At 52.9% G+C, this 21,178-nt stretch overlaps 2 protein-coding genes and 1 long non-coding RNA gene across 4 annotated transcripts; 2 read left to right on the top strand and 1 right to left on the bottom strand.

The window, feature by feature from the left end:
- Window positions 1–91: 91 nt before the first annotated feature.
- On the top strand, window positions 92–3,655 carry HSPB7 (heat shock protein family B (small) member 7). Its single transcript, XM_045475780.1, has 3 exons — window positions 92–434; window positions 1,006–1,139; window positions 2,392–3,655. The coding sequence occupies exons 1-3, from the start codon at window positions 239–241 to the stop codon at window positions 2,569–2,571; spliced, it is 510 nt and encodes a 169-aa protein (XP_045331736.1). The 5' UTR covers window positions 92–238; the 3' UTR covers window positions 2,572–3,655.
- A 1,100-nt stretch (window positions 3,656–4,755) lies between these two features.
- Window positions 4,756–20,968, top strand: LOC123597244. Of its 2 annotated transcripts, none has more exons than XR_006712044.1 (3): window positions 4,756–5,155; window positions 6,821–6,937; window positions 9,957–10,699. It is a non-coding gene; the product is annotated as an uncharacterized LOC123597244 (long non-coding RNA). The 2 variants fall into 2 exon arrangements; XR_006712045.1 differs by lacking the exon at window positions 9,957–10,699 and adding an exon at window positions 20,925–20,968 and having other exon boundaries at window positions 4,758–5,155.
- Window positions 11,052–14,075, bottom strand: LOC123597241 (steroid receptor associated and regulated protein). Its single transcript, XM_045475779.1, has 2 exons — window positions 13,649–14,075; window positions 11,052–11,894 (listed from the first exon to the last, which is right to left on the bottom strand). The coding sequence occupies exons 1-2, from the start codon at window positions 13,728–13,730 to the stop codon at window positions 11,467–11,469; spliced, it is 510 nt and encodes a 169-aa protein (XP_045331735.1). The 5' UTR covers window positions 13,731–14,075; the 3' UTR covers window positions 11,052–11,466.
- Window positions 20,969–21,178: the final 210 nt, after the last annotated feature.

Below are 21,178 nucleotides of genomic sequence, written 5' to 3'. Positions count from 1 at the left end.
CAGCCTGGGCCTGCGTGTGCCGGACTGTCAGCAGTGCTGCCTCACCGGAGAAGATTTCCAGCCCCCTCCGGGCCGTGGCAAGGCCTAAATTTAGCTAGGAGACAAGGGGCTGGCCCCAAGCCCAGGGACAGTCGGGCCTTATAAAGCGCCGGCAATCAGGGCCCAGCATGCTCCCCCAGAGCCCACACCCTCTGCTGTCCCCCTGCCCGCCTGGCCAGGGCCCGGCCGCCCGCCGTGGATGAGCCACAGGACCTCCTCCACCTTCAGAGCGGAGAGAAGCTTCCATTCCTCCTCCTCGTCCTCCTCATCCTCCTCCTCCTCAGCCTCCCGTGCCCTCCCAGCCCAGGACCCGCCCATGGAGAAAGCCTTGAGTATGTTTTCCGAGGATTTTGGCAGCTTCATGAGGCCCCACTCAGAGCCCCGGGCCTTCCCAGGCAAGTTGTCAGGGCTTTGAGGGGAGGGGCGATGCACAGGTAGGGGACACCTGCTCCTGGCCACCTCTGGAGACGGCTGCCGAGCTGCCAAGAACAGGTGCTGTACAACCATTGCCACGTGTGGCCACCAGGACAGATGTGGCCAGGGACAGATGTGGCCAGGAGAACAGGCTGGTCTCCAAGGAAGAGTTGTGGCCCCAGGGTTCAGCTATGATGCCAATGGCCACACATGGCCCGTGGCCAGGTCCTCGCTGGAGATGTAGGGGGCAGGACGGGGTTGAGGGGTGGGAGGCATCCCCCAGCCTTCAGGCCTGGGTGGGGGGGGGGGCGAGGGGGCTGCCACAGACACGGTCACATACACATAGTCCTCCCACCTGTGCTGGGTGAGGCCTGGCCCCACCACGGAGAAGGTGCGCTGCGAGAGGTGAGGACAGATGGGCTGGGGGTTGGGAACAACAGCTGAGAGGGAGGCGAGGCCTGGGGGCCTGCCCCTTTCCCCAAGAGGAGCCAGAGACCGGGGTTCTAGACGCAGGTCTGCCCGGTACTCAGCTCACAGCAGCCTCCTCCACAGCCCGTTCCGGGGGGCCGGGCAACATCAAGACCCTCGGGGACGCCTATGAGTTTGCAGTGGATGTGAGTGACTTCTCACCTGAAGACATCATTGTCACCACGTCCAACAACCACATCGAGGTGCGGGCTGAGAAGGTGAGCCTGCCCACCCCATCTGGACCCCGGCTCTACGTCTGTACCCTCTGTACCCCATGCTCCATGCTGGGACCCCAGACCTGGTCCAGTGCCCCTCCCCCGAGCCCCCCCAGAACAAACTAGAGACCTTGCTTTTATTACTTGTAGGCCACGGGACCCCAGCCTCTGCCTCTCCCTGCCCCAAGACTCTGAGGTCCTTTCTTTAGGAGCCAAGGGCAGCTGAGGGAGCCACAGGGGAATGGGAGAGGGTGGAGGGATGCAGGGAGGTGGCACCTGAGGAGGTGAGTTGAGGGGGGCCCAGAGGATGGACATAGTGGCTGAGTGGGGACAGCTTTCCTGGCAGGCATATGGGTAGGTAGGGGGCTCACCTGGGAAGCTGGCAGGGAAGAGCTCCCCCATGTGACATTCCCTCCCCTACCCAGTGGTTCAGCCCCCATCCTCCTGGGATCCTTGACCTGGGCCCAAGGCTGGCCAGAGGCCCTGCAGTTCAGGGTCAGACACACTCCGGACCCACCCCGCACTCCCTCCACCCATGGGCCTCAGGGTCACTGGGTCACTAGGGTCTCTGAGTCCCAGCTCCCAGGAGGCTGAGACCCCGGCGGAGGGTGTGGCCCGGCCTGCACAGGAGCGCTGCACCCTCCCCACCCCCACCCCCAGGGCCCCAGTCACGACTGCCCATCAGAGAGGGCCCGCCAGGCTGCCTCCAGATCCCCCACGGCCTAGCTTCCTCTCCCGAGCAGGGGAGGCTACATGCCCTGGCACCTCTGCCAGGGAAGCTGAGGACTGTGGGCACCAGGGCCAGAGGGCAGCACGTGCCAGCCCTGTAACCCCCGCCAGTGACTCAGCCGCCCCAGCCTCCTCTGGACACGATGTGCCGGCCGAGTCGTGGGGGCGGGGCTGCCGGCCCAGCCCAGGCCCCGGACGCCCAGTGCGTCTGGGCATCCCAGAGGGCACAGCCCTGCTGTGTGCTGTCTTCTCTTTGTCCCCCGGGGGCTCTGAATTCTGCCACCGAGCTCCCTCTCTGAGCTGCCCCCCACCAAGCCCCTTGCCTCCCCCTGGGAAGCACTGGAAGGCAGCTCTGAGGCTGGCCCTGCATACAGCCCTCGGCCAACGCCACCCTGGCCAGCCCCTCTGCTCCCGAGGGTAGAACCCCTTGGCATGTCGGGGCCTGGCTGGGGTGAGAGGAGGAAGACTTGATGTGAGCAGGACGGGGCTGGGGGCATCCGGCCCTGACCCATCACCCCTTCCCTAGCTGGCAGCCGACGGCACAGTCATGAACACCTTCGCTCACAAGTGCCAGCTGCCCGAGGACGTGGACCCCACTTCCGTGACCTCAGCCCTGAGGGAAGACGGCAGCCTCACCATCCGGGCCCGGCGTCACCCACACACGGAGCACGTCCAGCAGACCTTCCGGACAGAGATAAAAATCTGAGGGCCTCCCCTTTCCTGTCCCCCCCACTCCCCCCCTTCTCCCCCACTGGCCTGCCAGAGACATCTTCCTCACCTCTCATGACAGCTTGCAGAACATCTCAGCTCAAGTTCCAGGCCCTGACACCATCAGACCCCAGGTGGGTCAACCCCACCCCCTGCAACTGAGGCCTTCTGCCTCACCTGTGGCCTCCAGATTCCAGATGTGGCCTCTTTCCCTTAATCCAGAATAAAGGGATTGAGATTGGAAAGGGAGACCCCAAAGAACCCACTTTGGGGAAGGGGTCTGGGACAGGCAGGAGCACTAGGCAAATAATCTGCAGGTCAGACAGATGGACAACTCCTTTGATCTATGGAGTCCCTGCGGGGGACAGGGACCTGGGACCCCCTTGGCCAAGGGGAGCGGGCGAGGAAGAGGCGGATATTAGCGGAGGTGCTGATCCCGGTCGGACAGCCCAGGGGAACCACAGGGGGCGGCCGTGGCGGGAACCCTCTTCTCTGCCACTCCCCGAGCCCCAAACCAGCTGCCAGGCTCCCTGCTACCCGGTGTCCCCACCCACCAGCTGTGCCAGGGCAGGGCCACACGACGTCTGTACATAGATGGGGTTTTTCCGATACAGAGGGTTCAGGATGAAACTGCAACACTTCTGCCCTCGGTTACCTGCTGTGCCCTCAGGCGCGCCGGGCAGAGGGGTGGGGCTGGTCCCTCCTCCCACCTGGAGACCTGGGCTCCCGGGGCTGCTTCCGCAGACAGGTCCCCCAGATGAGGTGAGAGAGAGAACATGGATGGGGCCTTGGGTCTTCAAGGTTGGACCCCGGCTTCTTGCCAACCTTCCCCCGCGGCCAGTCACCTCCCCCCCAACCCTGCCCCTTCTTCAATCAATGAATCTATAAGGCTTGGTGCGTGTACATACCACACGCCCGCCTATTGTCCTGTCCTTCAAATACTGAGCATGACCATTGGTTGAGGCTGAATGCAGAACATTCTAAAATCAGATTTTACAATCTCTATTTTTATCAATGGGGAAACTGAGTCTCTGAGTGGTTGAATGCCCACCTTACTCATTAAAGGTTGGATTTGAACCCAGGCTGTGAAAGCTGCTCTCAAACGGCCCCACCCCCAACCCCTCTGTGCACTGGGGAGTAGTTCCCCTCATTTTGTCCCTTATGGCCTATGTCCCCCTGCCCCACATCTTCCTGTTGGAGAGAGGGCCCAGACCATGGGAAGAGCCCCCAGCCCAGTTCCTTCCTAGTCTCCAGTCCAGGGCAGGGACCCCCAATCAGCCTTCATGCTGAGGAGCCCCAGACACCTGCAGTGACACTGGCTCAGTCTCCAACCTACAGATGCAGGGGTGGGGGGAAAGGGGGTGGTTCACAGTAGTTGAGGCCCCCTGGGGCGAGAGGCGGGGCCAGCTTCTGACTTCTGCACCTCTTGGGTCAGTGTTCTATAGGATGGCCTCTGATGTGACCCTGCCATTCTGGGGCCCCCGCCATTCTGGGGCCCTTAAGGGACGGCTGGGGGGTGGGAGGGGGCATGGGAGGACCCCAGCATTGTACCCTGCACACACAATAAACCACAGAATCACAGACTTCTGGAGATCACCTGCCTGAAATTCTCAAACTTGGGTCGGGGCTGGAGGCAGCCAGGGGGAGAAACCCCAGGATAGACAGATCTGACTTCCTTGAGATTTGGGGGCAGGGGTGGCACCTCAAGTAAACTTCCAGGACCTCACAGAAATGTGGGTGGCCTGTGGTCTCCTCCCTCAGCTCCCAGACCCACTTGAGCGGCAATCCCAGAATTACTGCCCTGAAAAACCTTGTGGTGCTTTCTCTCCCAACCGCCAGCCCCAGCTGCTACATGCCGAGCACTGTCCCAGGCACGGGGACACCGAGGGTGGGCCAGCTGCACTGTGTCACCTGCCCTCTTGAAGCCCATCTGGTGTCACATGGGCTCTGAGGACCAGACTGGCTGAGTGACTGGGCTCGGGGTCACGCAGAGCCAGGGGCAGAGCAGGGCTGGAACCTGGCTGGAGGGCTGGCTGGTTCGGGGAGTCTGCGTGCTCTCTGGAGGGACCCCACCCCACCCCCAACACCAGCAGGCGCTACTGAAACCCGAGTGCCAGGCAGTCTCCGGTGCAGCTCCGGCTGGCTGGCTGCGGGCCGGAGGAGGGGAGGAGAAGGAGAGGGGGCGCGGTATTTCCAGCCTCCGTGACTCACTGATTCCACTGGGCTATTTGCAGCCCCGAAACTCACCAGCGCGGGGTTGGGGGTGGAGCCAGGCCAGCTTCCCAGTCTCCCTCGACCCTTACCCGGGGTCAGGCTCACCTTGGCTTCCCGACCCCAGCGATGCCCCTCCCAGGGTCGCGCGAAGGGGGTGGGGGCTGGGGGCTGGGCCGCTGGCAGCCCGGGCTGAGAAAAGGAGAAGTTTCTCCAGAAGCGGCCAGTGGGGCCGAATACCATCCCCCCCCCCCCCCCCCCCCCCCCCCCCCCGGCCCCAGAACCATCCCCCCGCCCCCGACCGAGGTTCCGGAGCTGAAGATTTTGCAGGGGACAGAGCAGAGGCTGTCTGAGAGAGCCCTCCGACCAAGGTGACCCTGTGGGAGAGGAGGGCGGGGAGATGGGGACAGCGGGGGGGGGGGCCCTCTTTCATCGGCTCCGCCCCCTGGGCGCCTGGGCTGGCCACAGCGCTTTGTCTCCTCTGCCCCCCACCCTTTCCAGGCTAAATATAGGCCTGGCTGCTGGCCCTGCGCCCCACCCCCACCCCGTGAGGGATAATTTTAGCAGCCCCATTCACTGAGTGCCTAGTGTGTGCCCAGCATGCTGCTCATCCTTGCAAGGATCCTGCAAAGTAGGTACCAAGGAGGTTCAGAGAGGTCAAGCAGCTGGCCCCAAGGTCGCCAGCTTGGAAGTGACTTGGCTGAGATTTGAATCCTTGTCTACGGCTCCAGAAAGCCCCAATCAGGTCCCCTCCCCGCCCCCAACCATACCCGAGGGGAGGGGCAAGTCAGCTCCCCCCGCCCCTATTCTGGCATCTTGCACCGGAAAGGCAAAGTTGTACATCTATAGTTTTTGAAGTGGGCCTGTGCAGGAGGGCAGGGGGAGTGGAAAAGATACAGCCTCCTGGGGCCGGAGACCTGTGAGAAGCCCAGGTCAGATGGTGCCGGGGACCCCCAAGGGTGCCAAGGACCTAGAAGTTTCTCTCACTTTTAGGCTCAAAGCCGCCTCCTCCAGAAAGCCTTCTAGAGCTACCAGTTCAGGGGCACAGACAGAACCCAAAGAACCTGAGGCCCAGACTTTATGTTCGAACTTGCCAAGGGTGAAGGCAGACCCACTTGCTTGGCCAGCCCTGTGCCCTTAGGGAGTCAGTCCACACTCCTCTTGGTGTGGTGGGGAACCCAGACCCAGGGAGGCCAGCGCCTCGCCCCGGGGTCACACAGAAGTCAGTGGCCGAGGTGAGATAAAGACCCAGGCCTCCAGACCCTCTGGCCAGGGCATCTCTTCCAGACCAACCCCTTCATGCCATGGCCACCTTCCCCCCCCCCCCCCCCCCCCCCCCGCCCAGAGACAACTCCCACCTCCCACATTGTACACCCCGGCCCCCCATCTCCCCCCTCCCCAATCTGCCTGCGATCCTAGTTCCGCAAAGGCAGAAGATGTCTCACTCTGCCCTCTTGCTCCCAACCCTGGCATGGGAAAGGGGCTAAGCACGCGTTTGTTGGGTGTTTGAAAAAGCTAACGAGCCTCAGTAAATAGTGGAGGGTCGGTCGCAGACTCTGGAGCTACCTCACCTGGGTTCAAATCTTGACTCTGCTGCTTCTGACCTGTGTGACCCTGGGGGAGTCACATAGTGTCTCTGTGCCTCAGTTGCCCCATCTGTAAATGGTGCTCATAGAATCTACTTGCTAGAGGTTTTTTTCTTTTAATTTTTTTTTTTTTTAGTCTATTTATTTTGAGAGAGAGAGAGAGAAACGAGAGAGAGAGAGTGAACATGAGTGGGAGAGGGACAGACAGAGAGGGAGAGAGAGAGGATCCCAAGCAGGCTGAGAGCTAATGGCAGAGGCCACATGGGGCTCGATCTCAGAACCAGGAGATCGTGACCTGAGCTGCAACCAAGAGTTGAAACCAACCGAGCCACCCAGACACCCCGCTAAGGTTGTTTTGCAATGCATGTAAGGGACCCAGGACTCGTGTGTGGTGGCTGGCTGTAGCTCACGGGTGCCACACACTGAAAATGCTACCGTTATTGCGTTTAGGTTTGGATCCCGACCTCCTCAGCTTCACCCACACTGTGGCTCCGTGGAGATCGAGACTCAGGCAGGGGGTTCAGAGGAGTTGCCGGATTGCTGCAGCCTTCTGTCCATGAAAAGCAGGTAAGGGCAGAGTTAAAAGGTTCCCTGTCTGGGCCCTGGGGGTGGAGATGGCAGACAGAAGCCTCTGGAAGCCTTAGTTTCCTTATCCCATAAGCAAAAATCAGGCACCACCCTTCCGGGGGCTGCCAGGATGCACCAGAGAGAGATGGTGTTTTCGTATAAGCTTAGTAAACGGTAAACTCTTGTTAAAATTGTGCTTGTTTGCCAAATAACAAAAACCAAGGCTCCGCCCACCTGGCTTTGCCCTCAGATAACAGAGGGTCCTGAGTGGGTGGTGACTTGAGTACCAGCAGGACTGGTGGTCAAGGCAGGAGTCTCTGGGCAGGGGAGGTGGATTGTTTACAGTCAGCACAGCTGAGCTACCCCACAGCTGGCCTGCGGCTCACCGTCACCAGCCAGCTGGGCCAGTCCCCAGCTCTGAGGCCTTCCAAGGCCCAGACCCAGAGACTATCTTTCATGGGAGTCTGGGGGCTACTAGACAGGGCTGCTGGCCCTAGGGAGCCCCAGAGGGGGGAGGCAGGACTGCAAATCTGCATCTTCCTTCCATTCTCTGTCCCCTCCTTGTCACACAATTTTTTTTAAGTTTATTTTATTTATTTTGAGAGAGAGACCAAGCATGAGTGGGGTAGGGGCAGAGAGATAGAAAGAGAGAAAATCCGGGGCGCCTGGGTGGCTCAGTCGGTTGAGCGTCCGACTTCAGCTCAGGTCACAATCTCGCGGTCCGTGAGTTCGAGCCCCGCGTCGGGCTCTGGGCTGATGGCTCAGAGCCTGGAGCTTGCTTCCGATTCTGTGTCTCCCTCTCTCTCTGCCCCTCCCCCATTCATGCTCTGTCTCTCTCTGTCTCAAAAATAAATAAACGTTAAAAAAAAAAATTAAAAAAAAAAAAGAGAAAAGAAAGAGAGAAAATCCACAAGCAGGCTCTACACTATCAGCACGGAGCCCAATACGGGGCTCGAACCCACGACATCAAGAGTTGGACGCTCAACTGATTGAGCCCCCCAGGCGTCCCCTTCTCACACAGTTCTTGACCACCCCCTGTTATATACTCACACTTGAAGGCACTGGGGACGCAGTGCCTAAGCATGGCTACCAACCTGGAAACACATGCATTTACTCACACTTTAACTCACTCACTGGTTCAATAGTCTTTCATTTATTCATTCCCTCAACAGAATTTCACTAAGCTCCTACAGTGTGGTTGGTAGGCAGAGCTCTGAGGTCAAATACCTTCATTTCAACCCTGGCTCTGCCACTTGCTAGCTGTGTGACCTCGGGCCAGTTGCTTAACCTACCTGAGCCTCAGTTTCCTCATCTGTAAAATGGGATAATGCCGCGCAGGATTGTGGGTGGCGAGACTAACTGAGCTGCTCTCCTCCACCTGTGTGTTCCACCTCAGTGAGGGCCCTGCTCACCTGCTCAGCCCCACACACTCCCTGCACACTGCCAGGCCCCAGGCTGGGTCCTCGTAAAACCGTTTGCTGCTGGAACGGATGTGAACGCAGTGCCAGCCGCATGGCTCAGGGTCGTGATGCTGTGGCTTATAGTCACACTCCCTGCGGTTTGGATTTGGGCTCTGCCTCTTTCTGCATCTGTAAAATGGCAATGAAAGTCATACTCACCTCTCCCAGGGGTGATGTGTGATACATATAAAAATATACACAGTCACGGGGCTCCTGGCTGGCTCAGTCAGAAGAACTTGAGACTCTTGATCTCAGGGTTGTGAGTTCGAGCCCCACATTGAGTGTAGAGATTACTAAAAAATAAATAAACTTAAAGTAGGTATACCCATATAGTCATCGAGACCAAGCGGGTGTTGGTTAGAATGAAGGTTTGGCTTCTGAAACCGTGGGCCCCGCTAGGTGGCCCACCCCGGGGCCTTAGCCCCATGCCCAGCAGGTTCCAACTGTCCTTGGCCCGGAACCTATGGGGTGCCCTCGAGTCTGGTGATAGGGCGACACCTGCTGTTCCAGAGTAGGATGTGCAGCCACAGGCCCACCCTCTTCCTTGAGGGCCTCAAACTCCACCTTTGCAGCCATTTCTTTGGGCTCTTCTAATTCAGTGATTCCCAACCAGGGGAGGAGAGAAGAAGGGTAGATGTCATCCACATTACTCTGTCAACACCTCTCTAGTCTAAGTCGTCACCTCCCTTTGCCTGGATTAGGGCACAGCCTCCAAAGCTTCCCTACCTTCTGGTCCCAGCACAAAAGCTAGAGAAACTTTTTTTTTTTTTTTTTTAAATAAATGCAACACCCAACACCGGCTTGAACCCACGACCCTGAGAGATCAAGAGTTTCATTCCCAGGGCACCTAGATGGTTCAGTCAGAAGAGTGTGTGACTCTTGATCCCAGGGTCCTGAGTTCAAGCCCCAGGATAGTTGTAGAGATTACTTACATAAATAAACTTAAAAAAAAAGAAAAAAAAAAGAAAAAACAGTCGCATGCTCTACTGGCCCTAGAGGAACCTTTTTTTTAAAGGTGGGTCTGGGCCTGTCACTGCTCACAGTTTCCAGTGGAACCTATCTCAGAATAAAATCTAAAGACCTCATCGTGGCCCATAAGGCATCGCGTGATGTGGTCCCTGCCACTTCTCTGGCAACTGTTTTGTGTACATATGCACACGTTGTCTGTCCCGACTGGAGAATAAGCTCCTTTAGAGGGGGCCCTGTCTGTCCTATCACTGCTCCAGTGCGGGGTCTAGCCCAGAGCCGGGCACACAGCGGGCGCCCAATAAATACTTGGTGACTGAATGAATGAATGCCCTAGCTAGACTGAATGACTCTGGTCCCTTTTCCTGGAACACTCCCCATCCTGGCTCCCTTGCCTTTGTGTGGTTCACTCCACTGGTCAAATCTTAGTCTAGATATCACTTCCTGCAGGAAGCCCTCCCTGATCTCCTCTCCCCAGAATGGACTGGTCACCCTCCTCCAGCCCCAGCATTACCCTGTATACCCTTACTGTTGCACTTATCAGAAGCTAACAGTAATAGTAATAGTCACTTCCTTTCCTGGCTTCCCACCAGGCTGTGAGCTTCTGGAGGACTGAGTTATGTCTGTTCTCTCTGGATCGCCTCTGCCTAGGAGGGATTCTGCTGGGACGAGAGGCCATCAGCCCTCTGGTTAGGAGCAACCCGGGCTTGCCTGGGTGCCAATTCCAACTACCCCAGTCTGTGGGGCCCGACTACACCCCTCAGCTCGTCGGACCTCACCTCCCTAATCTGTGCTGCCTCACACTGGCTCTGCAAGGAGGCCGCTTCCCTGGCCTGGGGCAAATGGCCAACACACGTTTGTAGAAAACCGATAAAATAGCCATTGAATATCTAACTGGACATTCAGCGATCTTAATCAGAAAGCCTTGAGCCGCGCCTACTCGGATGAGTTGATTCAGCATTTCACACAACGCTGTGCCGCGTACGCCCTCACACGCACTCCAGTGACCCCGCTTCCTGCGGGGTAACACGCCTGCCCTGGGAGGCGGGGACCACCTGGTCCCTTGTATCCCGAGGGGCACGTGAGGCTGGTTGCAGTAGCTGCTGAGGAAGTAACCGCTCCTGTTTGTATCTGTTCAGACATGATACCCCGTCACCTTTCTGAGCACCTTCTGCCCCCCCCCCCCCCCCCCTTGAGAAGCAGTTTCCCTTATTTCCCGTTTTGGATTGCCTGGGAATTTCCCCCACCTGGTATCCATGCCTCCCAGTGACCTACAGACTTGCACGAGAGTGACTTGCCTGTCGCACTGGGACATCCTGACCCCGCTCTGGCCGGCCCTGGGGAGTGTGGATTTTCACAGTGCTGGCTTTCTCATCTTTTACTTAAATTATTTTTGAGAGGTAGAGACAGATCATGAGTGGAGGAGGGGCAGAGAGAGAGGGAGACACAGAATGTGAAGCAGGCTCCAGGCTCTGAGCGGTCCGCACAGGGCCCGACGCGGGGCTCGAACTCACAGAGTGCGAGATCCCGACCTGAGCCAAAGTCAAATGCTGAACTGACTGAGCCACCCAGGCGCCCCTCCTTCTCATCTTATAGATCACACTTTGCCACTCACGGTGTCAGAAAAGCTTTTTGCCCCAACGGCTTCCCATCCCAGCACCCCATTTCCCTTCCTACATAGTCATTAGTTCATCACTATTCAAAATCATCTTTATTTGGTTACATATTTAGCCCTTTCCCTCTCCCCCACCCGGAGGAGGAGCTCCAAGAAAGCTGTGGCATCTTCCTCAGTACTTTGAAGAGCCTGACGTGGAAGCCGCTGTTAGAATTTGCTGTATGAATGGTCTGGTCTCTTTCCATGTGCAGGTGCCTGATCTTGCTTCTGCTGAAAGGCTCGCAAAGCTAGGAAGGAGGAAGGCGGATACCCTTGAGTGTGTCCTTGGTGGCTGTTTCAGATGTCCTTTGTCGATCCAATGCCCTTCCTTGGCTCAGGCACAAATGACTTCTGCTTGGCTGGGGAAGGGGGGTTGGGTTCTGGGAATTGCAGTCCCCGAGCTCGAGCCTGGTGTGCCAACCCCCTCCTTCATGGCCAGGCTCTTCCAATTAATCTGCCTGCCCACAGACACAGGAGGAGAGGGCTTTGAGCGAGCCTATGACAGTTCCCCAAGCTGAAGACCTCGAGGGCACAGACTTCAAGGGGTTTCCCTTGGCTTCAGGAGCCTCCTGCGGGACCAGTGGACTGACTGGGGAGGAATCTGGGGCCCCAGTCCCTCTGCAGGGTGGCACGGCCCCCCTGGCCTGGGCAAGGCGTCCCCTACCCAAGGGGGCCTCCTGAGTCAGGTGGGGCTGGTTTTCTCCACAGAACAAGATATAAGTCTTCATTGGAGGGGTGACGGTTCCTAGATTAGGACCAGGGGCTCGGGGCAGCACTGGGGGTGCTATCAGGGAGATCTGTCTGCCACGAGCACAGTCGATGACAAAAGTCAGGTGAGCGGGGGGGATGGCCTTCTGATGGCAGCCCGGCTTCCCACCTAGAAGGAGGGAAAAGACCAAAGGTCTGTGTTAGCACAGCGGAGCGTGGTTTCCGTTCATGGTTTGGTTTTCGTTCCCTGGTGCCCTCCCTTAAAGGGCTTCCCTTCCCTTCCCTTCCCTTCCCTTCCCTTCCCTTCCCTTCCCCTCCCCTCCCCTCCCCTCCCTTCCCTTCCCCTCCCCTCCCTTCCCTTCCCTTCCCTTAAAGGGTTTAACAACCCTTCCCTTGAAAGGTTGGCTGACACACAAAGACGGGAAGAGAATGGGGTCTAAGAGCATGGATTCCTGCCCCCAGGGAGACCTGAGTTTAAATCCTGGCTCTCCCCATATCAGCCATCTGAGTGGCTGGAGCAGAGTCCATTGCATCAGGGCTCCTGGTAACCGACTCTGATACACTGGGGGAGGGGGAGGAGTGAGGTTCTGCATTAAAAAAACATTTCTTTTTCTTTATTTAAAATTTTTTCAATGTTTATTTATTTATTTATTTTGAGAGAGAGAGAGAGAGAGAGAGAGAGCAGGGGAGGGGCAGAGAGAGAAGGAGACACAGAATCCAAAGCAGGCTCCAGGCTCTGAGCTGTCAGCGCGGAGCCTGACACGGGGCTCGAACTCTCAAACTGCAAGATCATGACCTGAGTTGATGTTGGACGCTTAACCGACTCAGCCACCCAAGTGCCTGTATGTAGTTATTTTTGAGAGAGAGAGAGAGAGAGAGACAGCAGGGAAGATTTTTGATAGAGACAGAGACAGAGACAGCAGGGACGGGGCAGAGCCAGAGGGAGACAGAGAATCCCAAACAGGCTCCAAGCTGTCAGGGAAGAGCCTGACGCAGGACTCGAACTCACTCACGAACCATGAGATCAAGACCTGAGCAGAAACTAAGAGTCGGATGCTCAACAGACTGAGCCCCCCAGCCCCCCAGGTTCTGAGTTTTTAACAGGCTCCCAGGGGATCCCGGTGCTACTGGTCCACAGACCACACTGTTTAAGTAATGAGGTCCTCACACAGGAGGAAGGTCCTGTCACCTTTCGCAGACGAGGAAAACTGAGGCTCCAGTTTGTGCAAATGCCGGTCCTCCCCTCCGAACACAACCTTGTCCTTAGCCTCAGAGCACACCAGGAGCACCTGTGCTGTTGGCCTGGGAAGGAATTCCTGCCATCTTTCTTTGGTACCCTTCCCACCCGGGTCCAGGATAAGCCCTGAGCCAATCTGCCCACTTATCAACGAAGAAAGTACCAGAGCAGCTCTGTGAATCCAAAGCCTGTACTCCCTTGTTTTTTTTTTTTTATTATTATTTTTTCAATTAATTATTTTTGAGAGACAGAGACATAGCACAAGTGGGGGAGGAGGGCCAGAGAGAGAGAGAGGGAGACAGAATCCGAAGCGGGCTCCAGGCTCCGAGCTGTCAGCACAGAGCCCGACGTGGGGCTCGAACCCACAAACCGCGAGATCATGACCTGAGCCGAAGTCAGACGCTTAGCCGACTGAGCCACCCAGGCGCCCCTAAAGCCTGTACTCTTAAACAATTAACTTTGGAGTTACCGAAACAGCAAATAAATCCATTCTCTCAACTGTATGCCCTTCATCACGACACAGGCTCAGAAGGAAGCTTACGTTCTGGTAGCTTTGCTGACACAGGAAATAAATGAAGCCCACCCATGGCTTGAGAGTCCTGGCGGCTCTGGGGAGCATATCTGCCCTCCCCAGGCCCCCTTGGCTGGTCTTTGGGAAGTGCTGACGCCCCTCCGCCATCTCTTACCTGAACTGGTCTCCACGTCTGTCTCCAGGCCCGTGACCTTGGGGCTGGCCTTTGGGTCGCTGGGGTCTTCTGAGGGGGTCATTGCTGCTTTCCACAGGGCCTGGATGGAGGAGCACTTCTCGGCGGCCTCTTCCAGGATGAGGCTCCCCACCCAAAGACCGGATCTGCAGAGTGAATTCCACCAAGAGCCACCGGAACTGGCCTGGGGCAGCTAGGGGATCGCTTTGATCAACAGGGTTATGTCAACAGAACAGCTGTTGGGTCGCTGGGAGGCTGGCCTTTTCTACCAAACAGATACTTATGTGTTTCAACTCCAGCCACTTCCCACACGTCCTTTGTCTTAGCCTGTCCGGCGTTAAACAAGAAACATGTATTTCTCCCGACCTTAGAGGCTGGGAAGCCCAAAATCAAGATGTCCACAGATTCCGTGTTTGATGAGGACTCACTGGTTCGTAGATGGCTGTCTTCCCCACGGAGCCTTCAGGTGGCTGAAAAGACACAAGTACTCTCTGGGGTCTCTTTTATCAGGACACTAATCCTACCCTGAGGGCTTCCTCCTCGTGATCTAATCACCTCCCAAAGGCTCCACCTCCTAATACCATCACACCGGGATTAGGTTTCAAAATATGAATTTGGGGAGGACACATTCAGTCCACAGCATCCTTTAAATCAACTGTTTTTACTGAAAAAAAAAAAAATATATATATATACTTTATTATTTTTCGAGGGAAGCACAGTTGACCTACAAGATATATATATTTAATGTTTGTTTATTTTTGAGGCTGGGGAGGGACAGACAGAGAGGGAGACACAGAATCCCAAGCCAGCTCCAGGCTCTGAGCTGTCAGCCCAGAGCCCGATGTGGGGCTCGAACTCACCAACTGAGATCATGACCTGAGTTGAAGTCGGACGCCTAACCGACTGAGCCACCCAGGCGCCCCATAAATAATTTTTTTTTAATTGACTTTTTAAGTAATCTCTACACCCAATTCGGGGCTCAAATTCACAACCCTGAGATCAAGAGTAGCAGGCTCTACCGACTGAGCCAGCCAGGCAGCCCTGTTTTATAACTGGAAGTTTGTAACTCTTAATCCCCTTCACCTATTTTGCTAATTCCCCACATCCACCCCTCTGACAAGCACCAGTTTGTTCTCTGTATTTATGAGTCTGTTTCTGTTTGTTTGCTCATTTACTGGAAATCTACTTTAAAAAGAAAATTAGTATTGCTACATTAAATGGAAACAGTATCACTTCTATACATCACAAGTAACTCTGTATGGCGTAAGAATAATGGTCCCCGCAAAGATATCCATGCCTTAGTCCCTGGAACCTGCGACTATGTGTGCTGGCACAGCAAAAAGGACTCTGCATTTGTGATTAAGGGTATTCCACTTTTAACATCAGTTCTGATGTATGTGGGTTTTTCCCCCACACCACCAATTAACTCAATTCTGACACCACCTTGCTGGACAGAGCGTCAGATCCCCCAGGTTAAGAGCTCAGTCCCACGTGACTGCCAATTTCCCCCACTGCTCAAGCCAATTGCAATTCCACATTGCCATCTGTGCTTCTGATTTTTAGATCAGAGGTTCCCACAACCCCCGCCTTGGGTTGGATTTATTTGCTAGAGCTGCACACAGAAGTCAGAGAAACATTTTATTTACTAGATTACCAGTTTATTATAAAAAGATACAACTCAGGTGAAGCCAGCTGGAGGAAATGCACAGGCGGGGCATGGAAAACGGGGCGTGGAAAACTGAGTGCCCACTCTTCCCAGAATCTCCTCCATGTGTTCACCAGCCCCCAAAGCTCCCTGAACCCTGTCCTTTTGGGTTTTTTGGGTTTGGGGTTTTTTTGTTTTGTTTTGTTTTGTTTTGTTTTTTTTGAGCATCGTTACGGTGGTGTCATTGATTAAATCATTGGCCATTAGTGACTGAACTCAACCTCTAGCCCCTCTCCCCTTCCAGAGATCACTGGGTGGGGCTGGAAGTTCCAACTCTAATCACTTTGTTGGTTCCCCTGGCAACCAGGCGCACCCTTAAGTGACCTAGGGGCTTTCCAAAAGTCACTTTGTTAACATAACAAAAGACACCTTTCTTGCTTTCTTTCACTAGGGCAATTCCAAAGGCCGAGAACCAGAACAGTGACTGGAATATATTTCCAGTTTATCCAAATGAGCCACCCAGGCGCCCCAATGGTGTAGTCATTTTAGAAAACCATTTGGCAGTGTGAAAACATATGTCCAAACAAAAACTTGTATGCAAATGTTTAGAGTAGTAGTATTTATAACAGCAAAGGTAAGAATATATACAATAGCAAAGAAGGAAACAGGTCAAATGTCCATCAACTGATGAATGGATAAACCACGTGTGGTATATTCATACAACACAATATTTATTATTATTATCATTATTTTAAAGTTTATTTCTTTCTTTTGAGAGAGGGAGGGAGAGGGAGGAGCAGAGAGAAAGGGTGAGAGAATTCCAGTGAGCCCTGATGAGGGCCTCAAACCCACTACCGACCGACCGCAAGACCATGACCTGAGCTGAAACCAAGAGCTGGGCACTTAACCGACAGAGCCCCCCAGGTGCCCCAACGCAGTATTATTTGACTATAAAAAAAGAGTGAAGTGATGATACCTGCCACAGCAGGGATGAAGCTTGAAAACTACTTGAAAGAAACTACATGTTGTCTGATTCCATTTATATCAAATGTTCTAAATAGGCAAGGTCATCAACACAAAGTAGATTAGTGGTTGCCAAGGAGCTGGGGCGGGGGAGAGTGATTGCTAATGGGTGTAAGGGTTTCTTTTGGGGGTGATGAAAATGTTCCGAAATTAGACAGTGGTGATGGTTGCATGAGTCTGTGAATATACTAAAAACCACTGAAGTATACGCTTGCAGAAGGTGAATTGTATGGTAAATCTCAATAAAGTTATTATTTCTTTTAAAAGGACACAAGCTCTATCCTACTTCTCTGAATGAACTATATATATATATATTTTTATTCTTTATTTTTGAGAGAGAGACAGAGGGCAAGCAGGTGGGGAACGAGAGAGAAGGAGACAGAATCCGAAGCAGGATCCAGGCTCTGAGCTGTCAGCCCGACGCAGGGCTCGAACTCATGAACCACAAGATCATGACCTGAGCCAAAGTTGGACGCCTAAACGACTGAGCCACCCAGGCACCCCACCGAAGGAACTATATTTCCAGGTAACTTTGGCCCTAGTTGATGAGGGAAAAGTTCTTGTTTACAAAAGAATTCCAGCTGGGGCACCTGGGTGGCTCGGTAGGAAAGAGCACGTGACTCTTGATCTCGGTTCCTGAGTTCAGGAGTTTAAGCCCCACATTGGGGGTAGAAGTTACTTAAATAAATAAATAACTTTAAAAGAATCCAGCTAGTAAATGTGGAAAAGAATGATAACATCAGAAATGCATCATTTTACGACCTCTAATGAAATCATTGACTCGAATGAGGAAACTGTTACATGGGAGGTCGATGGGGAACTTTCCAAAGAAGGAATCCAGCTGCTGTCATCCAAACCTGCCACTGGTCTTAGCACCACTGAAGGGGTCTCTGATGGGACTCGAGAGAAGCGCTCAGCAGCACCTAGGGACATGTTCTTACTAAAAATGCCGTATCCAAATCTACTCGGGTCTCTGTAGCTAATTTACAGGAAATAGGAGAGAAGAGGTGGTCAGAGGACAGCACAAGGAAGCAAACGGAGAAATCCAGAATGTGGGACTTTCTGCAGGACGTGCTTCCAAAGAATTTTCTTCTTCTCCTCCTCCTTCTTCTTCTTCCTCTTCCTCTTTTAATCTTACATTGTGGAAATGTAAGATGATTTTTTAAGAGTTGCACACTGAGGGGCGCCTGGGTGGCTCAGTCCATTAAGTGTCTGACTTCCACTCAGGTCATGATCTCGAGGTTCATGGGTTCGAGTCCTGCGTCGGGCTGTGTGCTGACAGCTCAGAGCCTGGAGCCTGTTTCAGATTCTGTGTCTCCCTCTCTCTCTGTCCCTCTCCTGCTCGTGCTCTGTCTCTCTCTCTCTCTCTCTCTCTCAAAAATAAGCACTGAAAAAAAAAGGTGGCACACTGAACTTTATAAGGATGGAATGACATATCTGGGTTTGCTTTATCTTATTTTATTTATTTAGAGAAAGAGAGAGAGGAAGAGAGGGGAAGAGAGGGGGCGGGGAGAGAGAGAATCCCAAGCAGGCTCTGAGTGTGGAGCCTGTCACGGGGCTTGAACTCACCAACCATGAGATCATGACTTGAGCTGAAATTAAGAGTCGGGCGTTTAAACGACTGAGCCACCCAGGCGCCCCTAGAGATTAGACTTCAGAGATTAGAAAAAGAAAGAAAAAGGAAAGGAAGGATATATTAGGTACCTGTAGCAAAATAACTGTTGAATCTGGATGATGGGCAGATAGAAAATAATATTTTCTCTAGATCTGTTATTTTATTTTATTATTTTACCTAGTACTTTATTGTTTTTTCCTTTCTTTTCCTTTTAAAGTAAGCTGTACACCTAACATGGGCCTCAAACTCATGATGCTGAGATTAAGGGTCACGCGCTCCACCGAGTCAGCTGGATACCCTTATTTAATCTAGTGCTTTGTAATATTTCCAAAATGGAGATGAATTAAAACGTGTGTGTCAAGGACGTATGCCAAGGATGCCTGTGAAGTGTTAAGAAAACTGCTTCATGACAAATAAGCAGAGAAAAAAACTCATTGCGCTTACAAGTTAATATACTGTTATTTAACTTGTGATTTTCAACCTGTGTGTAATCAAACGGATCAACGAAATTGTATAAACAGACATTTGTCAGTTTATCCACAACCCTTCGAGTTTACAGCCACAAGTGTTGGTCAACCACTGAGGTTCTCCTCGTGGGCAAATGGCCCACATGTAAACAATTATTGAGCTTTGGGAGGACATTAGGGTAGGGAGTGGATGGGGTTTTGGTTGGAGACTCCAGAGATGGCGAAGAGCCCTGTGTGTCCTTCGGATAGCTAAAGGGAGGGGACAGTGGAGGGGGAAGCCCCAGGTGGAGGGAGTCCCTTAGTTATTAATAGACTAAACAATTGTCCCTAATGAGGAACCAGGCAAGTCACAAGCCTTCACTCATTCCATCAACAAATGTATGCTTAGCTCCTGCTCTCAGCCCCGTGGCCCAAATGTTTCGATCCCTTCTTGGATATTATTCTAAGGACTTTCTGGCATCTCAGCTTCACTTAATAAAGACCACGGTTGGGTCGAGATCTCAATCAACCAACCAACGGTGCCGTTAGAACCATTCTCAGCTGTTAGGGCTGGGACAGTAAAACTCAAAAGTCTGCAATGTGCACTTATATTTATAAATTTGGCCAAATCTAATGCTATGTTCCTTCCTCCCTGACTTAGCATGTCTAAATTTCACGGACAGTCTCTAGGTTTCGGCTCATTTATTAGCTAAGGTTTGCTCTTTCTTTCTTTCTTTCTCTCTCTCTTTCATCACCTCTCTGGCCAGACCATGTGCTTGTTCCCTGGGGCACTCTGGGCTGGACTCAGATCTGAGGACAAATAAAGGATGGTGATCTCGGAGAGGAATCAGCCTCTCTTTGTAAAATAACTTCCTCAGATAAGGTCAGTACGTGCTTCCCAGGGAAAGCAGGGTTAGTCTCATTCAATGGGAGGAAGGGGCTGCATCTCTCTGCAAAAGAGTTTCATTGAATTTTGAATTTGGAGAGGCGGGGCATTTAGTCATCTGTATCCACCCAAACACCCCTATTTTGACTCCTAACTGCCACTTGTTCCCATTCAATGCACTTGGCCAGGCTGTGAATACAACTTTATTGCAATTATATTACAATTCAGCAACCTACAGGATCAGCTCGAATTTTTGGTTGCATAAGCCCTGTAGCTACGAGAGAGGAGATCAAATGTTTAGAGTAGTCACGAATGGCCCTTGCTTCTCTGGTCCTGTCTTGAGCTGAGAATTGAAACCCTAATTTTTTTTTTTTTTTTGAAAGTCTTCAGTGTTCAGAGCCTGGAGCCTGTTTCCGATTCTGTGTCTCCCTCTCTCTCTGCCCCTCCCCCGTTCATGCTCTGTCTCTCTCTGTCCCAAAAATAAATAAACGTTGAAAGTCTTCAGTGAAATTATGAATAGCCAACCTACCCACGAGTCCTCATTATGCTCATTTTCCCCATAATGTTCAATTGCAGTAACTACTCCATCTACCAAAGCATGTCTTTATTAGGCACTTTCCCCCAGGCAACAATACTTATTGTGATAAGCGATAATTTATGTAACTATTTTTTTCCCTGCACAAAATAGGCTAGATTTGCATCACCTTCAAATCTAATGCCCTGACCTCTTGGGGTCAGTTTCCTGCAGAAATAGAAACCTTGCTGGGCTTTCTCTTTAAACTTTTTATTTTGAAAAAAAAAAGAATGTAGGTTCACATGCAATCTTAAGAAACAATACAGAGCAATGCCACCACCTCCTTCTTTACCCAGTTACCCCCACGCTAACATCTTGCAAAACTATAGAACACTGTCTCGACCAGGATATTTACATGGATGCAGTCAAGGTGCCCAACAGTTCCATCACTACAAGGATCCCTCATGTTGTCTCTAGTCTTCCTTTAACCTAAAAGGGATTCAATACAGAAAATTAAGTGTTTATAACATTATTGGAGGGGCTGAAAGAATGGTCTCTAGACCGGTCCCCTAGTAATGGCTCTCAGAACACCATGGAACTCACCAGTCAAACGTTTTACTTCTGCCACAGTCAGGAAAATGAGGAATCAAGAAGCCACCACTGAGATTATTGCATTCAACAGATCACCAGCAGGAATCCACGGATCTAGATTTGGGACTAGAAGCTGGTTCCCGGGCGCTGGAATGCTGAGTTTGGCTGTCACCGTCTCACAGATGGCTTCTGAACACTAGTGGAGCTGGAGACTGGCCACCATGCACTGTTGAAGACCCTCACATGTGCATGACCTTGCCTGCCAGCCGCAATGAGCTAACATCGGTAGGACAGTTCTTACCAACTTGCAGAACTCATCTGTATCTGGAATTCTAACTGCAACTGGGTGTGGGAAATGGTATTTGAACTTTTTCGATTCTGGAAGGAGTGGGTGGACTATACCCAGCACAGATGGACACAGAGGTAGATCTGTGTCCTTCGTATTGGGAGCACAAGAGGGGTCCTATCAGATTTGCTATGATTTTCTTTATTTTTTTTTTTTTTAATTTTTTTTAACGTTTATTTATTTTTGAGACAGAGAGAGACAGAGCATGAACGGGGGAGGGGCAGAGAGAGAGGGAGACACAGAATCGGAAACAGGCTCCAGGCTCTGAGCCATCAGCCCAGAGCCCGACGCGGGGCTCGAACTCCCGGACCGCGAGATCGTGACCTGGCTGAAGTCGGACGCTTAACCGACTGCGCCACCCAGGCGCCCTGCTATGATTTTCTTTAAAAGAAAGAGTGAAGTCAACTTGCTACGGAGTCCTTTTCGTTTTCCTAGTCGTTGTGAAG

Source organism: Leopardus geoffroyi, chromosome C1 (genome assembly GCF_018350155.1).
Source record: "Leopardus geoffroyi isolate Oge1 chromosome C1, O.geoffroyi_Oge1_pat1.0, whole genome shotgun sequence".
In the NCBI taxonomy this organism is placed as follows: domain Eukaryota; kingdom Metazoa; phylum Chordata; class Mammalia; order Carnivora; family Felidae; genus Leopardus; species Leopardus geoffroyi.
Note: the sequence above shows the minus strand (reverse complement) of the source record. Positions and strands in the feature narration are given on the sequence as shown.